General features: G+C 40.9%; 3 protein-coding genes across 4 annotated transcripts in view; 1 reads left to right on the top strand and 2 right to left on the bottom strand.

The window, feature by feature from the left end:
- Positions 1-22,404, top strand: part of LOC311141252 (NLR family CARD domain-containing protein 3-like) — a 390,310-nt gene that overhangs the window by 55,200 nt on the left and 312,706 nt on the right. The gene's annotated exons all lie outside the window — the stretch shown is intronic.
- LOC311099308 (neoverrucotoxin subunit beta-like) lies at positions 1,666-5,384 on the bottom strand (the record flags this gene model as incomplete). The annotated part of the gene is made up of 5 exons (XM_084140029.1): positions 1,666-1,976; positions 2,512-2,558; positions 2,927-3,100; positions 4,960-5,133; positions 5,374-5,384. The coding sequence occupies 5 exons, from the start codon at positions 5,382-5,384 to the stop codon at positions 1,666-1,668; spliced, it is 717 nt and encodes a 238-aa protein (XP_083996155.1).
- Positions 5,102-22,404, bottom strand: part of LOC311141405 (NLR family CARD domain-containing protein 3-like) — a 674,300-nt gene continuing 656,997 nt past the window's right edge. The window contains exons 5-8 of one of the 2 annotated variants that reach the window (XM_084176721.1): positions 8,406-8,522; positions 7,998-8,082; positions 7,640-7,868; positions 5,102-7,159 (exon numbers count right to left, since the gene is read on the bottom strand). In XM_084176721.1, the coding sequence (XP_084032847.1) occupies positions 5,394-7,159; positions 7,640-7,868; positions 7,998-8,082; positions 8,406-8,522 (2,197 nt within the window). In that variant the 3' untranslated portion in view covers positions 5,102-5,393. Of the gene's footprint in view, positions 7,160-7,639; positions 7,869-7,997; positions 8,282-8,405; positions 8,523-22,404 lie in introns of those variants that run through there. The other variant, XM_084176722.1, reaches the window with a different exon arrangement.

The following is a 22,404-nucleotide window of genomic DNA, read 5'->3' as shown; positions in this document are numbered from 1 at the left end:
CCCGGGACCACCCATACACAAAAATGTATGCACACATGACTGTAAGTCGCTTTGGATAAAAGCGTCTGCTAAATGGCATATTATTTATTATTTTATAAGAACATTGATAAAACATGCAAAGTGGTAAGATCATAAAAGGAAAAAATGTTTAGTCATGTTCTAAAAGTATGATGGAAACAGTTTAGGTTGGTTGATTTAACAGGCAGATAGAACTGGGATAGAAGCTGTTCTGGAACCTGGGATCCAGAAACTGCCTAGCAACCACTGGTCCTCACTAGACTGGTGCCCTGCATGTCTATTTGTTCATTGGAGTTTATCAGGTTTTGAAGTGATGTCTGTGTTTGTTGGACACTTAGTGCAGGAATGAGGAGTCTGTTTGTTCCCAATTCTGTCAGAAATGATGGTCCTCATTTGAAGGTCCTGTGTCAAGGTCCTCACTATTATAGGAAGATGTGTGAGTGTGTGTCCAGAGTGTGTGTGTCCAGAGTGTGTGTGTGTCCAGAGTGTGTGTGTCCAGTGTGCGTGTGTTTCCAGTGTGTGTGTGTGTCCAGTGTGTGTGTGTGTGTGTCCAGTGTGTATGTAGTGTGTGTGCATCCAGTGTGTGTGTCCAGTGTGTGTCCAGTGTGTGTGCGTATGTGTCCAGTGTGTGTCTGTGTGTCCAGTGTGTGTGTGTGTGTGTCCAGTGTGTGCGTGTGTGTCCAGTGTGTCTGTGTGTGTATGTGTCCAGTGTGTGTGTGTGTGTGTTTCCTGTGTGTGTGTGTGTATGTGTCCAGTGTGTGTGTGTATGTGTTCAGTGTGTGTGTGTCCAGTGTGTGTGTGTCCAGAGTGTGTGTGTGTCAAGTGTGTGTGTGTCCAGTGTGCGTGTGTTTCTAGTGTGTGAGTGTGTCCAGTGTGTGTGTGTGTGTGTGTCCAGTGTGTGTGCGTGTGTGTCCAGTGTGTGTCTGTGTGTCCAGTGTGTGTGTGTGTCCAGTGTGTTCGTGTGTGTGTATGTGTCCAGTGTGTATGTAGTGTGTGTGCATCCAGTGTGTGTGTCCAGTGTGTGTCCAGTGTGTGTGCGTGTGTGTCCAGTGTGTCTGTGTGTGTATGTGTCCAGTGTGTGTGTGTGTGTGTGTTTCTTGTGTGTGTGTGTGTGTATGTGTCCAGTGTGTGTGTGTATGTGTTCAGTGTCTGTCTGTGTGTGTGAGTGTGTGTCCAATGTGTGTGTGTCCAGTGTGTGTGTGGCCAGTGTGTGTGTGTCCAATGTGTGTGTGTCCAGTGTGTGTGTGGCCAGTGTGTGTGTGGCCAGTGTGTGTGTGTCAAGTGTGTGTGTGTTCAGTGTGTATTTGTGTGTGTCCAGTGTGTGTATGTGTCTAGTGTGTGTGTGTGTCCTGTGTGTGTGTGTCCAGTGTGTATGTGTGTCCAGTGTGTGTCCAGTGTGTGTGTGTGTGTCAGTGTTACCATGGTTATTATTTACAGGGACACTGAGGAGTCAACATAATAAACACTAAACCCTGGATAGAGGGGCTCAGTGAATGTGGAGTGGAATGTGTTCAGGTGGGTCAGTGTGTCAGAGGAGACTCTGTAGAAGGACAGAGTGCCGGCTGGCCAGTCCAGATACACTCCTACTCTGTGGGAGCTGGAGGAGGAGACGTCTATGGTAGTGGACTTATCATTGTGCCTGGCTCTTTAACTGTTGCCATAGCAGAACAGACTCCAGGACTTGTCATTGTATCCAAGCCCACAGTCACCACCACTTCCTCTCCTGCTGATTCCTTTATATGCCACTCCTATAACAGCCCCTTCCCCACTCCACTCTACCTCCCAGTAACAGCGCCCAGTCAGACCCTCTCTACACAGCACCTGTTCCCAGCCCTTAAATCTCTCTGGGTGATCAGGATACGGATGCTCCTCTCTCCTACATGTCACCTTTCTGTTCTCCTTAGACAGAGAGAGGAGTCTGTTTACTGTGTTTAGGTCCAGTGTGAGATCACAGACATCTGATGGATGAAACCAGACACAATATTAGAAATCATCATCATTCACATTAGAATGTTAACTCACTTTTCACTAATTAATTTAATGTAGATGTTTCTAGGTATCAAAAGGAGAAGTTAAGGTAACTTAAGACTTGTTGAATGATCATATGTTATACTGTATGGTAATATAAAACACACTTATTCCCATTAATTACACACACACACATCCTGAACACACACACACACATCCTGTACACACACAAACACATTGAACACACACTCACACCTGTATGCATGCATGAACACACACACATCTTCAGGCATGAACACACACACACATTTCTAAAGTAACACGAAAACGCCACACTCACATACACAGACACACACATTGTCAAAGCAACTCTTTGTAAACTTTGGTGTCCCTGATTTGTGCTTCTGTAGAACTACAGCTGATATTTAATATGACCAAGTAAGTAATGATGGTGGTCTTTGACTTTGACTTCACTTGAATTAAGACTTATTCTTAGTCATATTCTTCACAGCAGTTAACACTCACATTTTCTAAGTCCAGGTTTCATTGTGTTCTCTCCACCATGTTCCACACTGTAGCGGTAAGCAGAAGAACAGACAGTCATTGAGGGATACACCTGAACTCACACACACACACACACACACAGACACACACACACACACACACACACACACACACACACACACACACACACACACACACACACACACACACCACACAACACACACACAACACACACACACACACACACACACACACACCACACACAAACACACACACAGGACACACACTGGACACATACACACACACTGGACACACACACAAACACACACACAGTCTTTATATAACTTAGTCCAAGTGGTGGTCAGAATGTTTGTCTTAACTAGCCTGATAACTCCAACATGTCTGATATGAACATTGACATAAACCCTCTACATACTTGAGTTTCTCCAGTCTCCAGTGTGGATCCTCCAGTCCAGCAGAGAGCAGTCTGACTCCTGAGTCTCCTGGGTGATTGTAGCTCAGGTCCAGCTCTCTCAGGTGTGAGGGGTTTGACTTCAGAGCTGAGACCAGAGAAGCACAGCCTTCCTCTGTGACTAGACAGCCTGACAGCCTATAAAGAGTCAAATCATATTAAAACCACACTGCTATTCTTTGGTGGTGAAAATAGTGGCAGTATATTTTTTCAACATTTTCATTCATACCAGTGTCCTGAAACCTGCCATTTATATATTATTATTAGAAAAAATCATAATATTGTGTGTAGAGAGAAAAATGCATATTACAAATATTTGAGTAGACTGACCAGAGCAGTTTAAAAAGCAGTATCAGTCAAAAGACAGACATTGAGGTATCAGATTTAGATTGTATTGAGTATACAGTCCACACCATATCTACTAAATGACAGTGAAGCTAACATTTTAAATGTGGCTCTATACTCCAGCATTTTGGATTTCAGATCAAATGTTTCATATGAGGTGACAGTATATAATGTCACCTTTTATTTGAGGGTATTTTAATACATATCTGTTTCACCGTTTAGAAATGAAAGCACTTTATGTATCTAGTCCCCCATTTGAAGAAGTCATAAGTATTCTGACCAATTCACTTATAGTGTGTTAAAGTAGTCAAGAGTTTAGTATTTGGTCTCAAACTCGTTGGTTGCATTTGCAGTTTGTTTTGGTTGTGTTTTGGGTTATGTTTTGCCCAATAGTAACTGAATGGTGGATGATGACTGGAGTAATTTTCTGTCTAAGTGAGTAGATAACATGTTTCTAAACACTACTAAATTAATCCAGATGATGCCATGATTAAGAAAAATCATGAATGAATCATGAATAATAATGAATGAGAAAGTTACAGAGGCTACAACAAAACATGCTAACCTCTCACCATTACCAATAACAGAGGGGGTATGATCCTTGTTCCTCTGTAACTTTCTCATTCATCATCATTCACGATTCATTCATGATTATTCATAATCATGGTAGCATCCAAGTGAATGTAGAAGTGTTCAGAAACATCTTCTATTCTTACTGACAATACAAGTGAAGTGACTCCAAAATGACAGGACATTATTCACCATTCAGTTTGTATTGGGAAAAACATCATCCAAAACACAACCAAGACAAACTGCAAATGCATTCAACAAGTTTGTAGAATCACAAGCTTGATGTAATCACTGTGGGTAAGGAATATGGGACCAAATACTAAACTTATGACTACTTTAATACAATATAAGTGAATATGTCCAAATTATTACGACTTTTCCAAATGGGAGAACTAGATACGTAAAGTGGTTTCATTTCTAAACGGTAAAAAATATGGGACCAAATACTAAACTTTTGACTAAATTAATCCTAGTGTGTGTGTTTGTGTGTCCAGTGTGTGCCTGTGTCCAATGTGTGTGTGTACAGTGTGTGTGTGTGTGTGTGTGTCCAGGTTGTTTGTGTGTCCAGCGTTGTGTGTGTGTGTGTGTGTGTCCAGTGTGTATGTTTGTGTCCAGTTTGTGTGTGTGTGTGTCCAGGTTGTGTGAGTGTCCAGTGTGTGTGAACCAAAACAAACTGCAAATGCATTCAACAAGTTTATAGAATCACAAGCTTGATGTAATCACTGTGGGTAAGGAATATGGGACCAAATACTAAACGTATGACTACTTTAATACAATATAAGTGAATATGTCCAAATTATTACGACTTTTTCAAATGGGAGAACTAGACACATAAAGTGCTTTCATTTCTAAACAGTAACACAGATATGTATGAAAATATCCTCAAATAAAAGGTGATATTCTGTACTGTCACCTAATATGAAACATTCTACCTCAAATCCAAAATGCTGGAGCATAGCACAAAATGTAAAACTATAAGCTTCACTGTCCAAACACATATGGTGTGGACGATGTGTGCCTGGTAAACACATGTGGATCTGGTGAACAGTTATCACTTGTTGACCAACTACAGGAATACTGACCTCAGAGTCTCCAGTTTACAGTGGGGATTCCCCAGGACAGCAGAGAGCAGCTTCACTCCTGAATCCTTCAGGTCATTGTTACTCAGATCCAGCTCTCTCAGGTGTGAGGGGTTTAACTTCAGAGATGAGACCAGAGAAGCACAGCCTTTCTCTGTGACTCCACAGCCTGACAGCCTGCAAAGAGATCATCATGATTTCACAAACACACTGTTAATTTAACACCAGTAGTGTAGAAGGACAATGGCAGATGCATTTGGTTTATTCTCTTAAACTACATATAGATTCATCTTCCGTCTCCTAGAATTGTATGGTCATATTGTTATACTAATGTGAACATCAATGCATTGATTCAATATGTTTCTCAATAATACATATATTTCTCTAAACTGAATATTTCTTCCTGATGATTAGTACTTAAATGTCATTTGATGTACTCACAGAGCAGCTCTGGAGGCTTTGACCACTGGCAGCAGCCTCAGAAGACCTTCCTCTGATCTGGAGTATTTCTTCAGGTCAAACACATCCAGCTCCTTTTCTGAAGTCAGCAACACAAAGACCAGAGCTGACCACTGTGCAGGTGACAGTTCTTTTGCTGAGAGACTTCCTGATCTCAGGTAGTATTGGATCACTTCCACTAGAGAATGGTCATTCAGTTCATTCAGACAGTGGAACAGATTGATGCACCTCTCCGGAGAGGGATTCTCCCTGATCTTCTCCTTGATGTACTTGACTGTTTCTTCATGGCTCTGTGAGCTGCTTCTTGTCTTTGTCAGTAGACCTCGTAAGAGATTCTGATTGGACTCCAGTGAGAGGCCCAGTAGGAAGCGGAGGAAAAGGTCCAGGTTTCCCGTCTCACTTTGTAAGGCTTTATCCACAGCACTCTTGTAGACAGTAACTTCAGTAACTTGCGGTTCGGCCATTAGATTCTCATTGTTGTTGATGAATGAGAGGAACACATATACAGCAGCCAGAAACTCCTGAATACTCAGATGCACAAAGCAGTACACCTTGTCCTGGTACAGCACACATTCCTCTTTAAAGAGCTGTGTGCACAATCCTGAGTACACTGAGGCTTCATTGACATCAATGCCAGCCTCTTTCAGGTCTTCTTCATAGAAAATCAGATTGCCCTTCACAAGCTGTTGAAAAGCCAGTTTTCCCAGTGACAGAATGCTCTCTTTATTCCAGTGTGGACCTGTCTCTTCTTTCCCAAGATACTTTTCATTCTTCTGTTTGGTGTGAAACTCCACAAGGTGTGAGTACATCTCAGTCAGAGTCTTTGGCATCTCTTCTCTCTTATGTTTCAGCATGTGTTCAAGGACTGTTGCAGAAATCCAACAGAAGACTGGAATATGGCACATGATGTGGAGGCTCCTTGATGTCTTTATGTGTGAGATGATTCTGATGGCCAGGTCCTCATCACTGAATCTCTTCCTGAAGTACTCCTCCTTCTGTGGGTCATTGAACCCTCGTACCTCTGTCACCTGGTCAACACACACTGAAGGGATCTGATTGGCTGCTGCAGGTCGGGTAGTTATCCAGAGGAGAGCAGAGGGAAGCAGATTTCCCTTGATGAGATTTGTCAGCAGAACATCCACTGAGGTTGACTTTGTGACGTCACAACAGATCTTGTTCTTCTGGAAGTCTAGGGGCAGTCGGCACTCATCCAGACCATCAAAGATGAACAGAACTTTGTACTTGTCGTAGTTGGAGATTCCTGATTCTTTGGTTTCCTTTGAGAAGTGATTGAGAAGTTCAATGAAAGTGGGTTTTTCCATTTTCATCAAATTCAGCTCCCGAAAAGGGAATGAAAATACAAATTGGACATCTTGATTTGCTTTTCCTTCAGCCCAGTCCAGAATGAACTTCTGCACAGAGACTGTTTTTCCAATGCCAGCAACTCCCTTTGTAAGCACAGTTCTGATAAGTTTGTCTTGTCCAGTTAAGGGTTTGAAGATGTCGTTACATTTGATTGCAGTCTCTGGTCTTGCTTGTTTCCTGGTTGTTGTCTCAATCTGTCTCAGCTCATGTTCATTATTGACCTCTCCTGTTCCACCCTCTGTGATGTAGAGCTCTGTGTAGATCTTATTGAGAAGTGTTGGGTTTCCTTGTTTAGCGATCCCCTCAAATACACATTGAAACTTCTTCTTTAGATTAGATTTGAGTTCACGTTGGCAAATCACAGCAAGCTCATCTGAATCTAGAAATAACACAGAGGAAATTAATATTATGTCTGTTTTAATGCCTCCAGTATTCTAGGACTGTTAAATGTTTAATTATAATCATTTATTCACTTAACTAACTGTATAAATGTTGTCATAATGCATTACAGACTGGGGTGACTGATTATATTATTATTGGTATTATTATTATATTATTCAGTATGATTAATGTTCTCTCTCTCTCTTTCTCTCTCTCTCTCTCTCTCTCTCTCTCTCTCTCTCGCTCTCTCTCTCTCTCGCTCTCTCTCTCGCTCTCTCTCTCTCTCACTCTCTCTCTCTCTCTCTCGCTCTCTCTCTCTCTCAACACAACACATCCCTGCTGCTACTTGATGAGTTCACTAGGTGTTGTGTTAAGTCTGCTACAATACCATTGAGTTACACAGCTACTTTAGCTGTACTTTAGCTACAGCTTTTAAATGTTCTAAAACAGCATTCAACATGAGGCAGACAGCTCTTACTTTTCTCCAGTGTGTCAGCAAGCTCCTTCTGGTTCATTTTCCTCAGGACGTGCAGTGTGATCTTCAGAGCCCCCTCTCTGGCACTGCTCTCCTGCTTCTCATCTTCAGCATCCACCACTTCCTTATCCTGCTTCTGACTCTCAAAGCCTTCTGGGAGTTCTGGACTAAGAATCCTCTTGAACATCTTCAGCTCGTTCTTCACAAATGTCATAATATTCTCTTCAAGCAACTGAAATAAATCAAGTAAATAAGTTAAGCAAGAGACTAAATGCTTTCTCATTAACACATGAATGAATGATTGACAGATCAACTTTACTTGAGGTAAACAAAAACAAATGTACATAACAAGACCACATACACTGAATATGGAGGCCAGGTCTGTTTGATGACTCTGGGAAGACTGACCACTGAGAATCTCTGACTCTGATCTCTCCTGTTGGTTTCTGTGGACAAAACATGAGATTACATCTCCTCATCCAGGGAGTGCACACACACACACACACACACACACACACACACACACACACACACACACACACACACACACACACACACACACACACACACACACACACACACACACACACACACACACAGGGAGGGAATGTTGTGTTTGTTTAATATTGTTTCAGGACTATGAAAATGGAAAAAATATTTAGCCTATTGTTTATGAAAACAACAAAAAGAAATGGGAAAATGGGAGAGGAGAAATGACTAGAGCCAGTGTTGTTTAACTCACTGACCATGACCCATGAGTTCTTCTTACCTTTGTTCATTAGAAAAGTCTCCCTCTCTAAAGTGTAGAGGATGACGCATAGACCGGTCACTCTTCATGGACACACAGCTGGGTACAGGGGAGGCTGGTCTCTCCTGCTTGATTGGACTTCAACACAACAGAGACAAACATTACATCTCGCATCTACTCTGAGCTCAGATGGAGAAACAAGAGTTTCATTCCAAAATGCTATATATCCATTTTCAGAAATTTTCGTAAATGAGCTTTTGTTGTTTAAAGAAATGAGGAAAGAGATTGGTGTGTTTTTTCACCATCTAATCATGGCATGGGTTGTTCAATGACAGACATGTATTTGTTTAAAATCTATCACTTGATGGTTTCATTTCAGAGAGACAAATAATCATGTTTTTGTGTAAAATGCTACATATCTGCCTCACTCTCAGAGAAATAAGTAGTACTGCTAGGTTTTACACAGTAATAATATCTACCTCACTCTCAGAGAAATAAGTAGTACTGCTATGTTTTACACTGTCAAATGTGACCGAAGGGCTCTTGGATAAAAGTAGAGACTCAGCTAGAAAAAGGTATATAATACACTACAGTTGAGGAAAAATGGGAAAGTAAATCTGCTTTGAAAGATGATAAACTTGTAACCTCATGTTTGAGAAAATGGCATTAAAATTTTTTGGTACACCTAATGGAGAGCTCTTCTTTATCTACAGGGGTATTACTTTGGCAGATAATGTCACCCATCTAAATACATATTTTATATATATATATATATATATATATATATATATATATATATATAGTTAACTAAATGTATGGTGTTTTTGGTTTATGTCAGTTTCATTGTTTGTTATGCTATACATTGTTATTTTATTGTTGTAAGTGGTCAAATGAACTAGAAAATGTCATATTTTGCAATTCTGAGTAATTACTACTTTAGGTAGGATATCCTTTATTCAGTACTAATGCAGTTGCTAAATAATTCCCATAGATGGAAGCATAAGACCATGAATGACATTTCAGAAGGTTAGTTTAGTTTTCTCCCTGGATACACCACCACTCCCCCTCACAGGAAAACTCCTGCACACGCTTTTTACTGTCCCTTTCCACACTGCTAACGCAAGAGGAACGACTGAAAAAGCATTTAACAGATTACTGTGAAATAATATAATGATGATTCATGTTTATTATTAGCTGTTTTTATGATCATGTTTTGAAATTATACTTCATTACTATAACGATTATCAATAACCCTGAACATTAATTTAGTCACCTCCGGTTGAGAAAAACGTATTATCCTAGTACATTTATTGTCAGATTCATCAACCAACAGCGAGCACTCTGCCTTCTAGCACAAGCGAGGGGCATGTTGAGGTACATTTGCTAACCGGGAGGGTTGCATGATGTAATTCATTGGCGGGCTGGAAGACGCACTCTTGTCTTATCTATTCCGAGGTTGTTTAATCGCAATATTAGATATTTAAAAATGCATGTATACTAGGGTTGAGGTTGGATCATCTGACTAGTGATTATTTACCAGGGGTTCAACACCTGCTATAGTCACTATTTAATTGCTCTTCCAAAAGCATCACTGGCCTAATACGAGATATATAGCTAACTAAAGTAATGAGTGACCATTTTAGAAAATCATGGGACATATAGTATTTGGTTGCATGCTATTTTATGTCAATCATATTGCTGCTTGTAGCCTATAACTGATGCTTCGTGGTCTTATGCTGCAATCTGTTGGAAATATTTAACAATTAAAAGTTAGTAATTCACGTACAGACGTTGGTGAGGCAGCTGAGAAATAAAGTGTATTAGATCAGTCTCAAACCTACCCCACGCCAATTGCTGGACTTTCACACAGAGTTTATTAGGTCACCCAATTCAAACCACATTTGAAAAATAAAACAAATGTATCTTATTTATCAAGTGTTCTGTCTTGCAATTATACATATAATAAAAAAAAATAATAATAATCAAAACACTATTTAATACTATAATTGTATTTACCAAGATAATATTATTACTAAAATAGTTTCTAAAAGTGTTCTAGGCTACCCTACCCTAGAATTAGGGGTTACGGCTAAAATAGGTTATAAGTAGGGTAAGAGTTTCTGTATAGCACTTTGTGACATCTGCTGGTGTAAAAAGGGCTTTATCAATACATTTGATTGATTGTTAGGTTTAGGGTTTATATGGCAAAAAACTGTATGGGTTTATGGCACTCTTGCGCCTCCCTTTGGCCATCTGTGGGTACTACATAACTCATTCATTACATTTTTTACATTTACATTTTACATATTTAGCAGACGCTCTTATCCAGAGCGACTTTTTTATTTTATTTTTATTTTATTTTATTTCACCTTTATTTAACCAGGTAAGCCAGTTGAGAACAGGTTCTCATTTACAACTGCGACCTGGCCAAGATAAAGCAAAGTAGTGCAATAAAAACAACACAGAGTTACATATGGGGTAAAAAACATAAAGTCAGAAATACAACAGAAAATATATATACAGTGTGTGCAAATGTAGCAAGTTATGGAGGTAAGGCAATAAATAGGCTATAGTGCAGAATAATTACAATAGTATTAACACTGGAATGCTAGATGTGCAAGATATTATGTGCAAATAGAGATACTGGGGTGCAAAAGAGCAAAATAAATAACAATATAGGGATGAGGTAGTTGGGTGGGCTAATTTCAGATGGGCTGTGTACAGGTGCAGTGATCGGTAAGGTGCTCTGACAACTGATGCTTAAAGTTATTGAGGGAGATAAGAGTCTCCAGCTTCAGAGATTTTTGCAATTCGTTCCAGTCATTGGCAGCAGAGAACTGGAAGGAATGGCGGCCAAAGGAGGTGTTGGCTTTGGGAATGACCAGTGAGATATACCTGCTGGAGCGCAGACTACGGGTGGGTGCTGCTATGGTGACCAATGAGCTAAGATAAGGCGGGGATTTGCCTAGCAGTGATTTATAGATGGCCTGGAGCCAGTGGGTTTGACGACGAACATGTAGTGAGGACCAGCCAACAAGAGCCTACAGGTCACAGTGGTGGGTAGTGTATGGGGCTTTGGAGACAAAACGGATGGCACTGTGATAGACTACATCCAATTTGCTGAGTAGAGTGTTGGAGGCTATTTTGTAAATGACATCGCCGAAGTCAAGGATCGGTAGGATAGTCAGTTTTACGAGGGCATGTTTGGCAGCATGAGTGAAGGAGGCTTTATTGCGAAATAGGAAGCCGATTCTAGATTTAACTTTGGATTGGAGATTCTTTATGTGAGTCTGGAAGTTGAGTTTACAGTCTAACCAGACACCTAGGTATTTGTAGTTGTCCACATAGTCTAGGTCAGACCCGTCGAGAGTGGTGATTCTAGTCGGGTGGGCGGGTGCCAGCAGCGTTCGATTGAAAAGCATGCATTTAGTTTTACTAGTGTTTAAGAGCAGTTGGAGGCTACTGAAGGATTGTTGTATGGCATTGAAGCTCGTTTGGAGATTTGTTAACACAGTGTCCAATGAAGGGCCAGATGTATACAAAATGGACTTACAGTTAGTGAGTGCATACATTTTCATACTGGCCCCCCGTGGGAAACGAACCCACAACCCTGGCGTTGCAAGAGCCATGCTGTACCAACTGAGCTATATGACACTTGCTAGGCTCATAATCTGAGGTAGCAACTGTGTCAGATCTACAAATCCATTAGCTAGACCACCCGATTAGACAACAATCACCCCATTATACCCATTTGGTTTGCAACTCAGTGAACCTGCGCAGCATTCGCTCAATTTGATGCCTATGAATGAAGATTTCGATGCATATCAAATTACCCAGCAGCCATATAGAAACAACAAGTCATCAGAAAAATTATTTCTTAATAAAAAAATGTATTCTGGCTGTTTAAATCTGCCACATCTTGAAAAAGAGGACAGGGACATGCGTTTTGTTTAGATTGTACACTTTTTTCTTAAAACAAATATGTTTAACCATGACCAGAAAATGTTTAACGTTTGATGGCTTTACGCCAGACAACACCTCTTAGACTGTGGCTCACCACAACATGTACTCAGGTTAACATTGAGAGCGCTCACCAAGTAACCATAACCTTGTTACCTGAGGTTAATTAAATTAAATGATTTTATACTAATACAATTGCTCAGAGAAAGAGATTTTGTTTAACAAGTAATACTTTTTTTCTCAAAAAGATAGGGGTCAAAATTGTCTCTCCCTTTCAATAACTCCCTTGCGAGGATAACGGCACTGAGCCTTCTTCTAAAATGTTTTGAGTTGGAGTGATATTAGACCATTCCTCCATACAGAATCCTTCCAAATGACCAACTACAGGAAGGTAAAGGTACAACTAAACACACAATAAAGAAACAAATCTCCTTAACTGACAGGAGGCTTGAATCTTAGTCATTTACCCACCGGCCTCTTACTACTATCCCAATGTATACATTCTACCAACATCATACATAAATAATACTCCCGAGTGGCGCAGTGGTCTAAGGCACTGCATCGCAGTGCTAGCTGTGCCACTAGAGATCCTGGTTCGAATCCAGGCTCTGTCGTAGCCGGCCGCGACCGGGAGACCCATGGGGCGGCGCACAATTGGCACAGCGTCGTCCAGGGTAGGGGAGGGAATGGCCGGCAGGGATGTAGCTCAGTTGGTAGAGCATGGCGTTTGCAACGCCAGGGTTGTGGGTTCGATTCCCACGGGGGGGCAGTATGAAAAAAATAAATATATATATATAAAAAAAGAATAAAAAAAAAAAAAAATAAAGAATGTATGCACTCACTAACTGTAAGTCGCTCTGGATAAGAGCGTCTGCTAAATGACTAAAATGTAAATGTAAATGTAATACCAACTGTATTCCCACTGTACTGTATATCTGTATACCAACTGTATACCCACTGTACTGTATATCTGTATACCAACTGTATTCCCACTGTACTGTATATCTGTAAACTAACTGTATTCCCACTGTACTGTATATCTGTATACCAACTGTATTCCCACTGTACTGTATATCTTTATATCAACTGTATTCCCACTGTACTGTATATCTATATATCAACTGTATTCCCACTGTACTGTATATCTGTATATCCACTGTATACCCACTGTACTGTATATCTGTATATCAACTGTATTCCCACTGTACTGTATATCTGTATACCAACTGTATTCCCACTGTACTGTATATCTGTATATCCACTGTTCATTATCTTATAGCTCTATGCTCACTCTTCCTAGTTGTGTTTAATGTTGTACAGACATTTGTGTAAACTCTTCTGTCTGTATTCTGTCTCTAAATGTTGTCTGTCACTATCACCATGTAGAATTATGTGTACAGATGTAGGATCTTAATTTGATCACCCTCCACTGCAGAATAACTTTCCTGCAATGCAGGAAATGTAAAACTTGTAGTTTATTTGAGGTTTTAAAAGGCTTCTGAAGTTTGTAATTTCCACTTAGAAATGCCAGACTTGAGTTTCCCTTAATAGAAATGTATCAACCGCTACAAAAATGTCCATTAATTATAATTCACATAATAATTCACATTTCCTGTTGCTGCAGGAATATTTTTCTGCTGTAGCAAACTGGCTCAAATTAAGATCCTACATATGTATGAGCAAATGTACTTGGCGAATAAAGGTGATTCTGATTCTGCAAAGGTTGAGTCTCTAGATTCCCTTGCTGCTCTGGGGAAATAATGAAATGGTTGTCATAGTGATTTAAACTGGACCTGGTTATCTCCAAACTCTGAGACCATGTCATTTGTTATATTTCACCCAATTGATAAAGGAAGCTGGAAGGCTGAACCCAGACGACAACTCTAAATCAACACTAGCTGATATTTTCCTAAAATCCTTTCACTCATATTGTTGTGTCTCTTTGTTCAACGGACGTCGGGTAGCCTGTGATATTAATAGTGTAGAAAACAGTGGGCAGGGCAGTGAAGCCAGGTCGCTGGCGAAAAAGGCAAACACCCTAAGCATCGCAGCAATAGGGTTAAACCTAATTATAACCTGTCTATAGGGTTAAACCTAATTATAACCTGTCTATAGGGTTAAACCTAATTATAACCTGTCTATAGGGTTAAACCTAATTATAACCTGTCTATAGGGTTAAACCTAATTATAACCTGTCTATAGGGTTAAACCTAATTATAACCTGTCTATAGGGTTAAACCTAATTATAACCTGTCTATAGGGTTAAACCTAATTATAACCTGTCTATAGGGTTAAACCTAATTATAACCTGTCTATAGGGTTAAACCTAATTATAACCTGTCTATAGGATTAAACCTAATTATAACCTGTCTATAGGGTTAAACCTAATTATAACCTGTCTATAGGGTTAAACCTAATTATAACCTGTCTATAGGGTTAAACCTAATTGTAACCTGTCTATAGGGTTAAACCTAATTATAACCTGTCTATAGGGTTAAACCTAATTATAACCTGTCTATAGGGTTAAACCTAATTATAACCTGTCTATAGGGTTAAACCTAATTATAACCTGTCTATAGGGTTAAACCTAATTATAACCTGTCTATAGGGTTAAACCTAATTATAACCTGTCTATAGGGTTAAACCTAATTATAACCTGTCTATAGGGTTAAACCTAATTATAACCTGTCTATAGGGTTAAACCTAATTATAACCTGTCTATAGGGTTAAACCTAATTGTAACCTGTCTATAGGGTTAAACCTAATTATAACCTGTCTATAGGGTTAAACCTAATTATAACCTGTCTATAGGGTTACACCTAATTATAACCTGTCTATAGGGTTAAACCTAATTATAACCTGTCTATAGGGTTAAACCTAATTGTAACCTGTCTATAGGGTTAAACCTAATTATAACCTGTCTATAGGGTTAAACCTAATTATAACCTGTCTATAGGGTTAAACCTAAATGTAACCTGTCTATAGGGTTAAACCTAATTATAACCTGTCTATAGGGTTACACCTATTGCTATGATGGGAATTGTAACCTGTCTCACACTGCCCCCTATAAAAGCAATTCCCGTGCTTCGACTACTCAGACCCCTCACACATCCGGGTCGTGCATTCTGATGGCCTCACAGACACCATACTACTCCTGACACCAATGTAGCAAACAGCAGGGCAGGGAAGCGAACCCCGGTTGCACATGTAAAAGGCAAACAACCAACGCATCGCACCAATAGGGTTAACCCACATGGTGGGAATTGGAATGTGGCTCATCGTTCTGATGACCTCACAGCCGCCGTTCCACTTCTGACACCAATGTAATTCTCTGTCAACAGCTCTGGTGGACATTCCTGCAGTCAGCATGCCAATGGCACGCTCCCTCAAAACTTGAGACAGTTCATATAGGGAAATCAGTCAATTGAAATAAATTCATTAGGCCCTAATCTATGGATTTCACATGACTGGGCAGGGGCGCAGCCATGGGTGGACCTGGGTGGGCATAGGCCCACCCACTTGGGAGCCAGGCCCACCCACTGTGGAGCCAGGCCCAGCCAATCAGAATGAGGTTTTACAACGTTGGAGGCAGCTTATGGTAGGGAAATGAACATTCAATTCTCTGGCAACAGCTCTGGTGGACATTCCTGCAGTCAGCATGCCAATGGCACGCACCCTCAATACCTGAGACATCTGTGGCATTGTGTTTTGTGACAAAACAGCACATTTTCAAGTGGCCTTTTATTGTCCCCAGCACAAGGTGTACCTGTGTAATGATCATGCTGTTTAATCAGCTTCTTGATATTCCACCCCTGTCTGGTGGATGGATTATCTTGGCAACGGATAAATGCTCACTACCAGGGATGTTAACAAATTTGTGCACAGAATCGGAGAGAAATATGTTTTTTGTGCATATAGAACATTTCTGGGATATTTTATTTAATCTCATGAAACATGGGACCAACACTTTACATGTTGCGTTTATATTTTTGTTCTGTATAGATAAAAACACAAAGCTTCCAGCAGAGGTCAGTGCTTTTCTGACACCTGTCAGATGGTAGTGTGATGTCCGAAGCTTCGACCGTCATCATCACATAGTATTGTTACTTTGATACAAGCATTGATACATTGTGTCGAATCAGTAGGGCTTTGAAAACTGCAACGGCACATCGTAGCTCCGGTATTAATCGTCCAATCCCTAGTGTCCACTAAATGTTGACTAGCAACAAGAAAGTGGTACCTAAAAGACTCGCACCATGAGTGCCCATTGAAGTGGCTCCAGACGAGGACATCTGAAATAAAAACCCTCCAACTTACAATATGGAGTAAAAAAACAAGTGGAGCAAACCAAACCAAAACAAACCAGACCAAACCAGACCAGACCAAACCAGACCAAACCAGACCAAACCAAACCAGACCAAACCAAACCAGACCAAACCAGACCACACCAAACCAGACCAAACCAGACCAAACCAGACCAAACCAAACCAGACCAAACCAGACCAAACCAGAGCACACCAAACCAGACCAAACCAGACCAAACCAGACCACACCAAACCAGACCAAACCAGAGCACACCAAACCAGACCAAACCAGACCAAACCAGACCACACCAAACCAGACCAAACCAGACCAAACCAGACCAAACCAAACCAAACCAGACCAAACCAGACCAGACCAAACAAAACCAAACAAAACCAAACCAGACACTGGGAGATACAAGACAGAAAGACTTTGTTCATCAACTTAAAGAAGCAGAGCTACAAAGAGGTACCAGTCTTCAGTCATCTGTAGCTCAGCCGGTAGAGCACGGTGCTTGTAATGCGAAGGTAGTGGGTTTGATCCCCGGGACCACCCATACACAAAAAATAATAATTATGCACGCATGACTGTTAGTCGCTTTGGATAAAAGCATCTGCTAAATGGCATATTATTATTATTATTATTATAAGGCCAACCAGAACACTGGACCAGCTGCTCTTCAATATCACATAGCAGATGGAAACCTTCTGACTAAAGAGATGACAAGCCAGCACAGGCATAAGCATACTGTCTATTGAGGTGGCGCCAAGAGGTGCGGCCAACGTGCTAACGTCCAACCTCAAAATATAAATGGAAATACCAAAGCCTGTAACAACATGTAGTTGTGACTGATATCTTTCACCTCATCTCCCTGTTACTGTTTGTTAAGGTAGTTATAGACAGTGCAGCAACACAAGGCCACATTCCTCTCAGCCCTTCCACTCTCTCAGGCTAATGTGTATTTATTAAAAGTAAACTATTTCTTTCAATCTGTTATTTTCTAAACGCATCTGAGAATGTAGACAGAAGGGCTAAAACGGGCATGATAAATCTGAGGGGAAATCATTGATACATTCAGAAAGTATTTTTGCAACAAGTAGGATATTTATATTATGTAAAGTAGGCTAGGTTATAATATATAATAGTGGTTTGTTAGTGATATGCAGATGGAGGTCTATACCTCAGCTATAGCCTACATATCCTAGATGACCAGCCTAAACCTGTTCAGATCAGTTCCCATAACGTTATAACAGTAACAGTAGCAGGAGCCTAGTCCTGATACAGATGGAGGTCTATACCTCAGCTATAGCCTACATATCCTAGATGACCAGTCTAAACCTGTTCAGATCAGTTCCCATTGGCTATCAGTAGCAGGACTGATCACCTACAAATCGGTTTTCAGTCCAAATAACAGGGCATGTAGCCTAGGCCAAATATTTTCACAACATTTCCTAAAGAGACCATCTGGGCCCGGTTTCCCAAAAGCATCTTAAGGCTAAGTTAATCGTTTGAACCTTTGTAGGAGCATTGTTAAATCTCCAAGCTGTTTCCAAAACCATTGTTTCTTTATTTTTACTATTTTCTACATTGTAGAATAAGAGTGAAGACATACAAATTATGAATTATGAATATGGAGTCATGTAGTAACCAAAAAAGTGTTAAACAAATCAAAATATATGTTATATTTGAGATTCTTTAAATAGCCACCCTTTACCTTGATGACAGCTTTGCACACTCTTGGCATTCTCTCAACCAGCTTCACGAGGTAGTCACCTGGAATGCATTTCAATTAACAGGTGGGCCTTCTTTTAATATGCCATTTCGCAGACGCTTTTATCCAAAGCGACTTACAGTCATGTGTGCATACATTTTTACATATGGGTGGTCCCGGGGATCGAACCCACTACCCTGGCCTTACAAGAGCCATGCTTTACCAATTAAGCTACAGAGGACCACATTTGTCATTTGTTCTTAAAAGTTAATTTGTGGAATTTCTTTCCTTCTTAATGCGTTTGAGCCAATCAGTGCTAGAGGCGTCACTACAGACCCTGGTTCTATTCCAGGCTGTATCACAACCGTCTGTGATTGGGAGTCCCATAGGGCTGCGCACAATTGCCCAAGCGTCGTCCGGGGTAGGCCGTCATTGTAAATAAAAACTTGTTCTTAACTGACTTGTCTACTTAAATAAAGGTTAAATTAAAAAAGGTTGAGTCTCTAGATTCCCTTGCTGTGCTGGGGAAATAATGAAATGGTTGTCATAGTGATTTAAACTGGGACTGGTTATCTCCAAACTCTGAGACCATGTCATTTGTTACATTTCACCCAATTGATAAAGGCAGCTAGAAGGCTGAACCCAGAAGACACCTCTAAATCAACACTTACTGATATTATCCTCAAACACTTTCACTCATATTATTGTGTCTCTTTGTTCAACAGATGTCGGGAAGCCTATGATATCAATAGTGTAGCAAACAGCAGCCATGGCGGTAAACCCAGGTCGCTGGCCAAAAAGGCAAACACCCTACGCATCGCAGAAATGGGAATTGTAACCTGACTCACACTGTCCCCTACAAAAGTCCCGTGCTTCGACTACTCAGACCCCTCACATGTCCGGGCCATAAATTCTGATGGCCTCACAGACACCATACTACTTCTGACACCAATGCAGCGAACAGCGGGGCAGGGAAGCGAACCCAGGTTGCACTTGTAAAAAGGCAAACAACCTACGCATCGTGTCGTTGGCGCCAATTGGGTTACTTGGTTGGAATTGTGACGTGGCTCATTTAGCGAGGATCACTACAATATAGTAGAACTATGATACAATTACAGTTATCATATCAAATGTTAAATGTAGAACTATAATATATGAATATATTGAATTTGACTTGCCCACATTCAGTTAGCTCCATTTTGTATGATTAAACTGACACGTACCTGTCTCAGTAGAAGTCGACTGTTAGGTCTGAGTGTTTTACTTCCATTCACTGTACAAAAATTACACCATACATTTAATTTCTTTACCACTTTATAATAATCCCTGGAAAGATTCTCACCTTGTAGCCTGAATTCACAACCAGAACATGTCAAGTCATTGAGATATTTTCAGTTCTGCTGAAAGAGCACCTTCCTGATGACTAGCACTCTGTGTATTCTTATGGGTGAAGTCTGATCTGGAATGTGAAGCTAACTGAAATGTAGATAAGCTTTGAAAAAACAGTATATCTAGCTTGCATCATAGTCCACCCCTCAGGCTACATACAGGTTTCAGCATGAGGCAGGCATCAACAGCCGAGTTGTAGGCTACAACCTGGGTTGTATTCATTAGTTTACTCCGCAGCCAACAGTTTTAAAATGTTGCATAAACAGTTTGCTCCAAACGCTGTACAACGTGACCTAAACAATTTCTGTTGCCTAACGTTTTGCTACCTTGGGCACTAATGAACACACAATCTTTCCACAATATTTATTTGTCTCTCTTTCACACAAAATACCTTCCTGAGTGAAAAGAGTTAACAGTAGATTAGAAAGATAAAATGTTGTTGCTTGTTGTGTTTTAAGCCTGTTTTGAGAAGACAAGTCTATAGACCTATGATACAGTACACTCTTAGAAAAAATAGTTCCAAAAAGGTCCTCTGGCTGTCCCCATAGGATAACTTTTTATTTATTTTTTATTTCACCTTTATTTAACCAGGTAAGCCAGTTGAGAACAGGTTCTCATTTACAACTGCGACCTGGCCAAGATAAAGCAAAGTAGTGCAATAAAAACAACACAGAGTTACATATGGGGTAAAAAAAAACATAAAGTCAGAAATACAACAGAAAATATATATACAGTGTGTGCAAATGTAGCAAGTTATGGAGGTAAGGCAATAAATAGGCTATAGTGCAGAATAATTACAATAGTATTAACACTGGAATGCTAGATGTGCAAGAGATGATGTGCAAATAGAGATACTGGGGTGCAAAAGAGCAAAATAAAAAACAATATAGGGATGAGGTAGTTGGGTGGGCTAATTTCAGATGGGCTGTGTACAGGTGCAGTGATCGGTAAGGTGCTCTGACAACTGATGCTTAAAGTTATTGGGGCAAATAAGAGTCTCCAGCTTCAGAGATTTTTGCAATTCGTTCCAGTCATTGGCAGCAGAGAATTGGAAGGAATAGCGGCCAAAGGAGGTGTTGGCTTTGGGAATGACCAGTGAGATATACCTGCTGGAGCGCAGACTACGGGTGGGTGCTGCTATGGTGACCAATGAGCTAAGATAAGGCGGGGATTTGCCTAGCAGTGATTTATAGATGGCCTGGAGCCAGTGGGTTTGACGACGAACATGTAGTGAGGACCAGCCAACAAGAGCGTACAGGTCACAGTGGTGGGTAGTGTATGGGGCTTTGGAGACAAAACGGATGGCACTGTGATAGACTACATCCAATTTGCTGAGTAGAGTGTTGGAGGCTATTTTGTAAATTACATCGCCGAAGTCAAGGATCGGTAGGATAGTCAGTTTTACGAGGGCATGTTTGGCAGCATGAGTGAAGGAGGCTTTGTTGCGAAATAGGAAGCCGATTCTAGATTTAACTTTGGATTGGAGATTCTTTATGTGAGTCTGGAAGTTGAGTTTACAGTCTAACCATAACACCTAGATATTTGTAGTTGTCCACATACTCTAGGTCAGACCCGTCGAGAGTGGTGATTCTAGTCGGGTGGGCGGGTGCTAGCAGCGTTCGATTGAAAAGCATGCATTTAGTTTTACTAGTGTTTAAGAGCAGTTGAAGGCTACTGAAGGATTGTTGTATGGCATTGAAGCTCGTTTGGAGGTTTGTTAACACAGTGTCCAATGAAGGGCCAGATGTATACAAAATGGTGTCGTCTGCGTAGAGGTGGATCTGAGAGTCACCAGCAGCAAGAGCGACATCATTGATATACACGGAGAAAAGTGTCGGCCCAAGAATTGAACCCTGTGGCACCCCCATAGAGACTGCCATAGGTCCAGACAACAGGCCCTCCGATTTGACACACTGAACTCTATCTGAGAAGTAGTTGGTGAACCAGGCGAGGCAGTCATTTGAGAAACCAAGGCTATTTAGTCTGCCAATAAGAATGTGGTGGTTGACAGAGTCGAAAGCCTTGGCCAGGTCGATGAAGACGGCTGCACAGTACTGTCTATTATCAATCGTGGTTATAATATCGTTTAGGACCTTGAGCGTGGCTGAAGTGCACCCGTGACCAGCTCGGAAACCGGATTGCATAGCGGAGAAGGTACGGTGGTATTCGAAATGGTCGATGATCTGTTTGTTAACTTGGCTTTCGAATACTTTCGAAAGGCAGGGCAGGATGGATATAGGTCTGTAGCAGTTTGGATCTAGAGTGTCACCCCCTTTGAAGAGGGGGATGACCGCGGCAGCTTTCCAATCTCTGGGGATCTCAGACGTTATGAAAGAGAGGTTGAACAGACTAGTAATAGGGGTTGCGACAATTTCGGCGGCTAGTTTTAGAAAGAAAGGGTCCAGATTGTCTAGCCCAGCTGATTTGTAGGGGTCCAGATTTTGCAGCGCTTTCAAAACATCAGCTGTCTGAATTTGTGTGAAGGAGAAGCGGGGGGGGCATGGGCAAGTTGCAGCAGAGGGTGCAGAGTTGGTGGCCGGGTTAGTGGTAGCCAGATGGAAAGCATGGCCAGCTGTAGCAAAATGCTTGTTGAAATTCTCGATTATTGTAGATTTATCGGGGGTGATAGTGTTTCCTAGCCTCAGTGCAGTGGGCAGC

The sequence above is a fragment of the Coregonus lavaretus genome (assembly GCF_964263955.1).
Source record: "Coregonus lavaretus genome assembly, chromosome: 2".
NCBI classification, from domain to species: domain Eukaryota; kingdom Metazoa; phylum Chordata; class Actinopteri; order Salmoniformes; family Salmonidae; genus Coregonus; species Coregonus lavaretus.
Note: the sequence above shows the minus strand (reverse complement) of the source record. Positions and strands in the feature narration are given on the sequence as shown.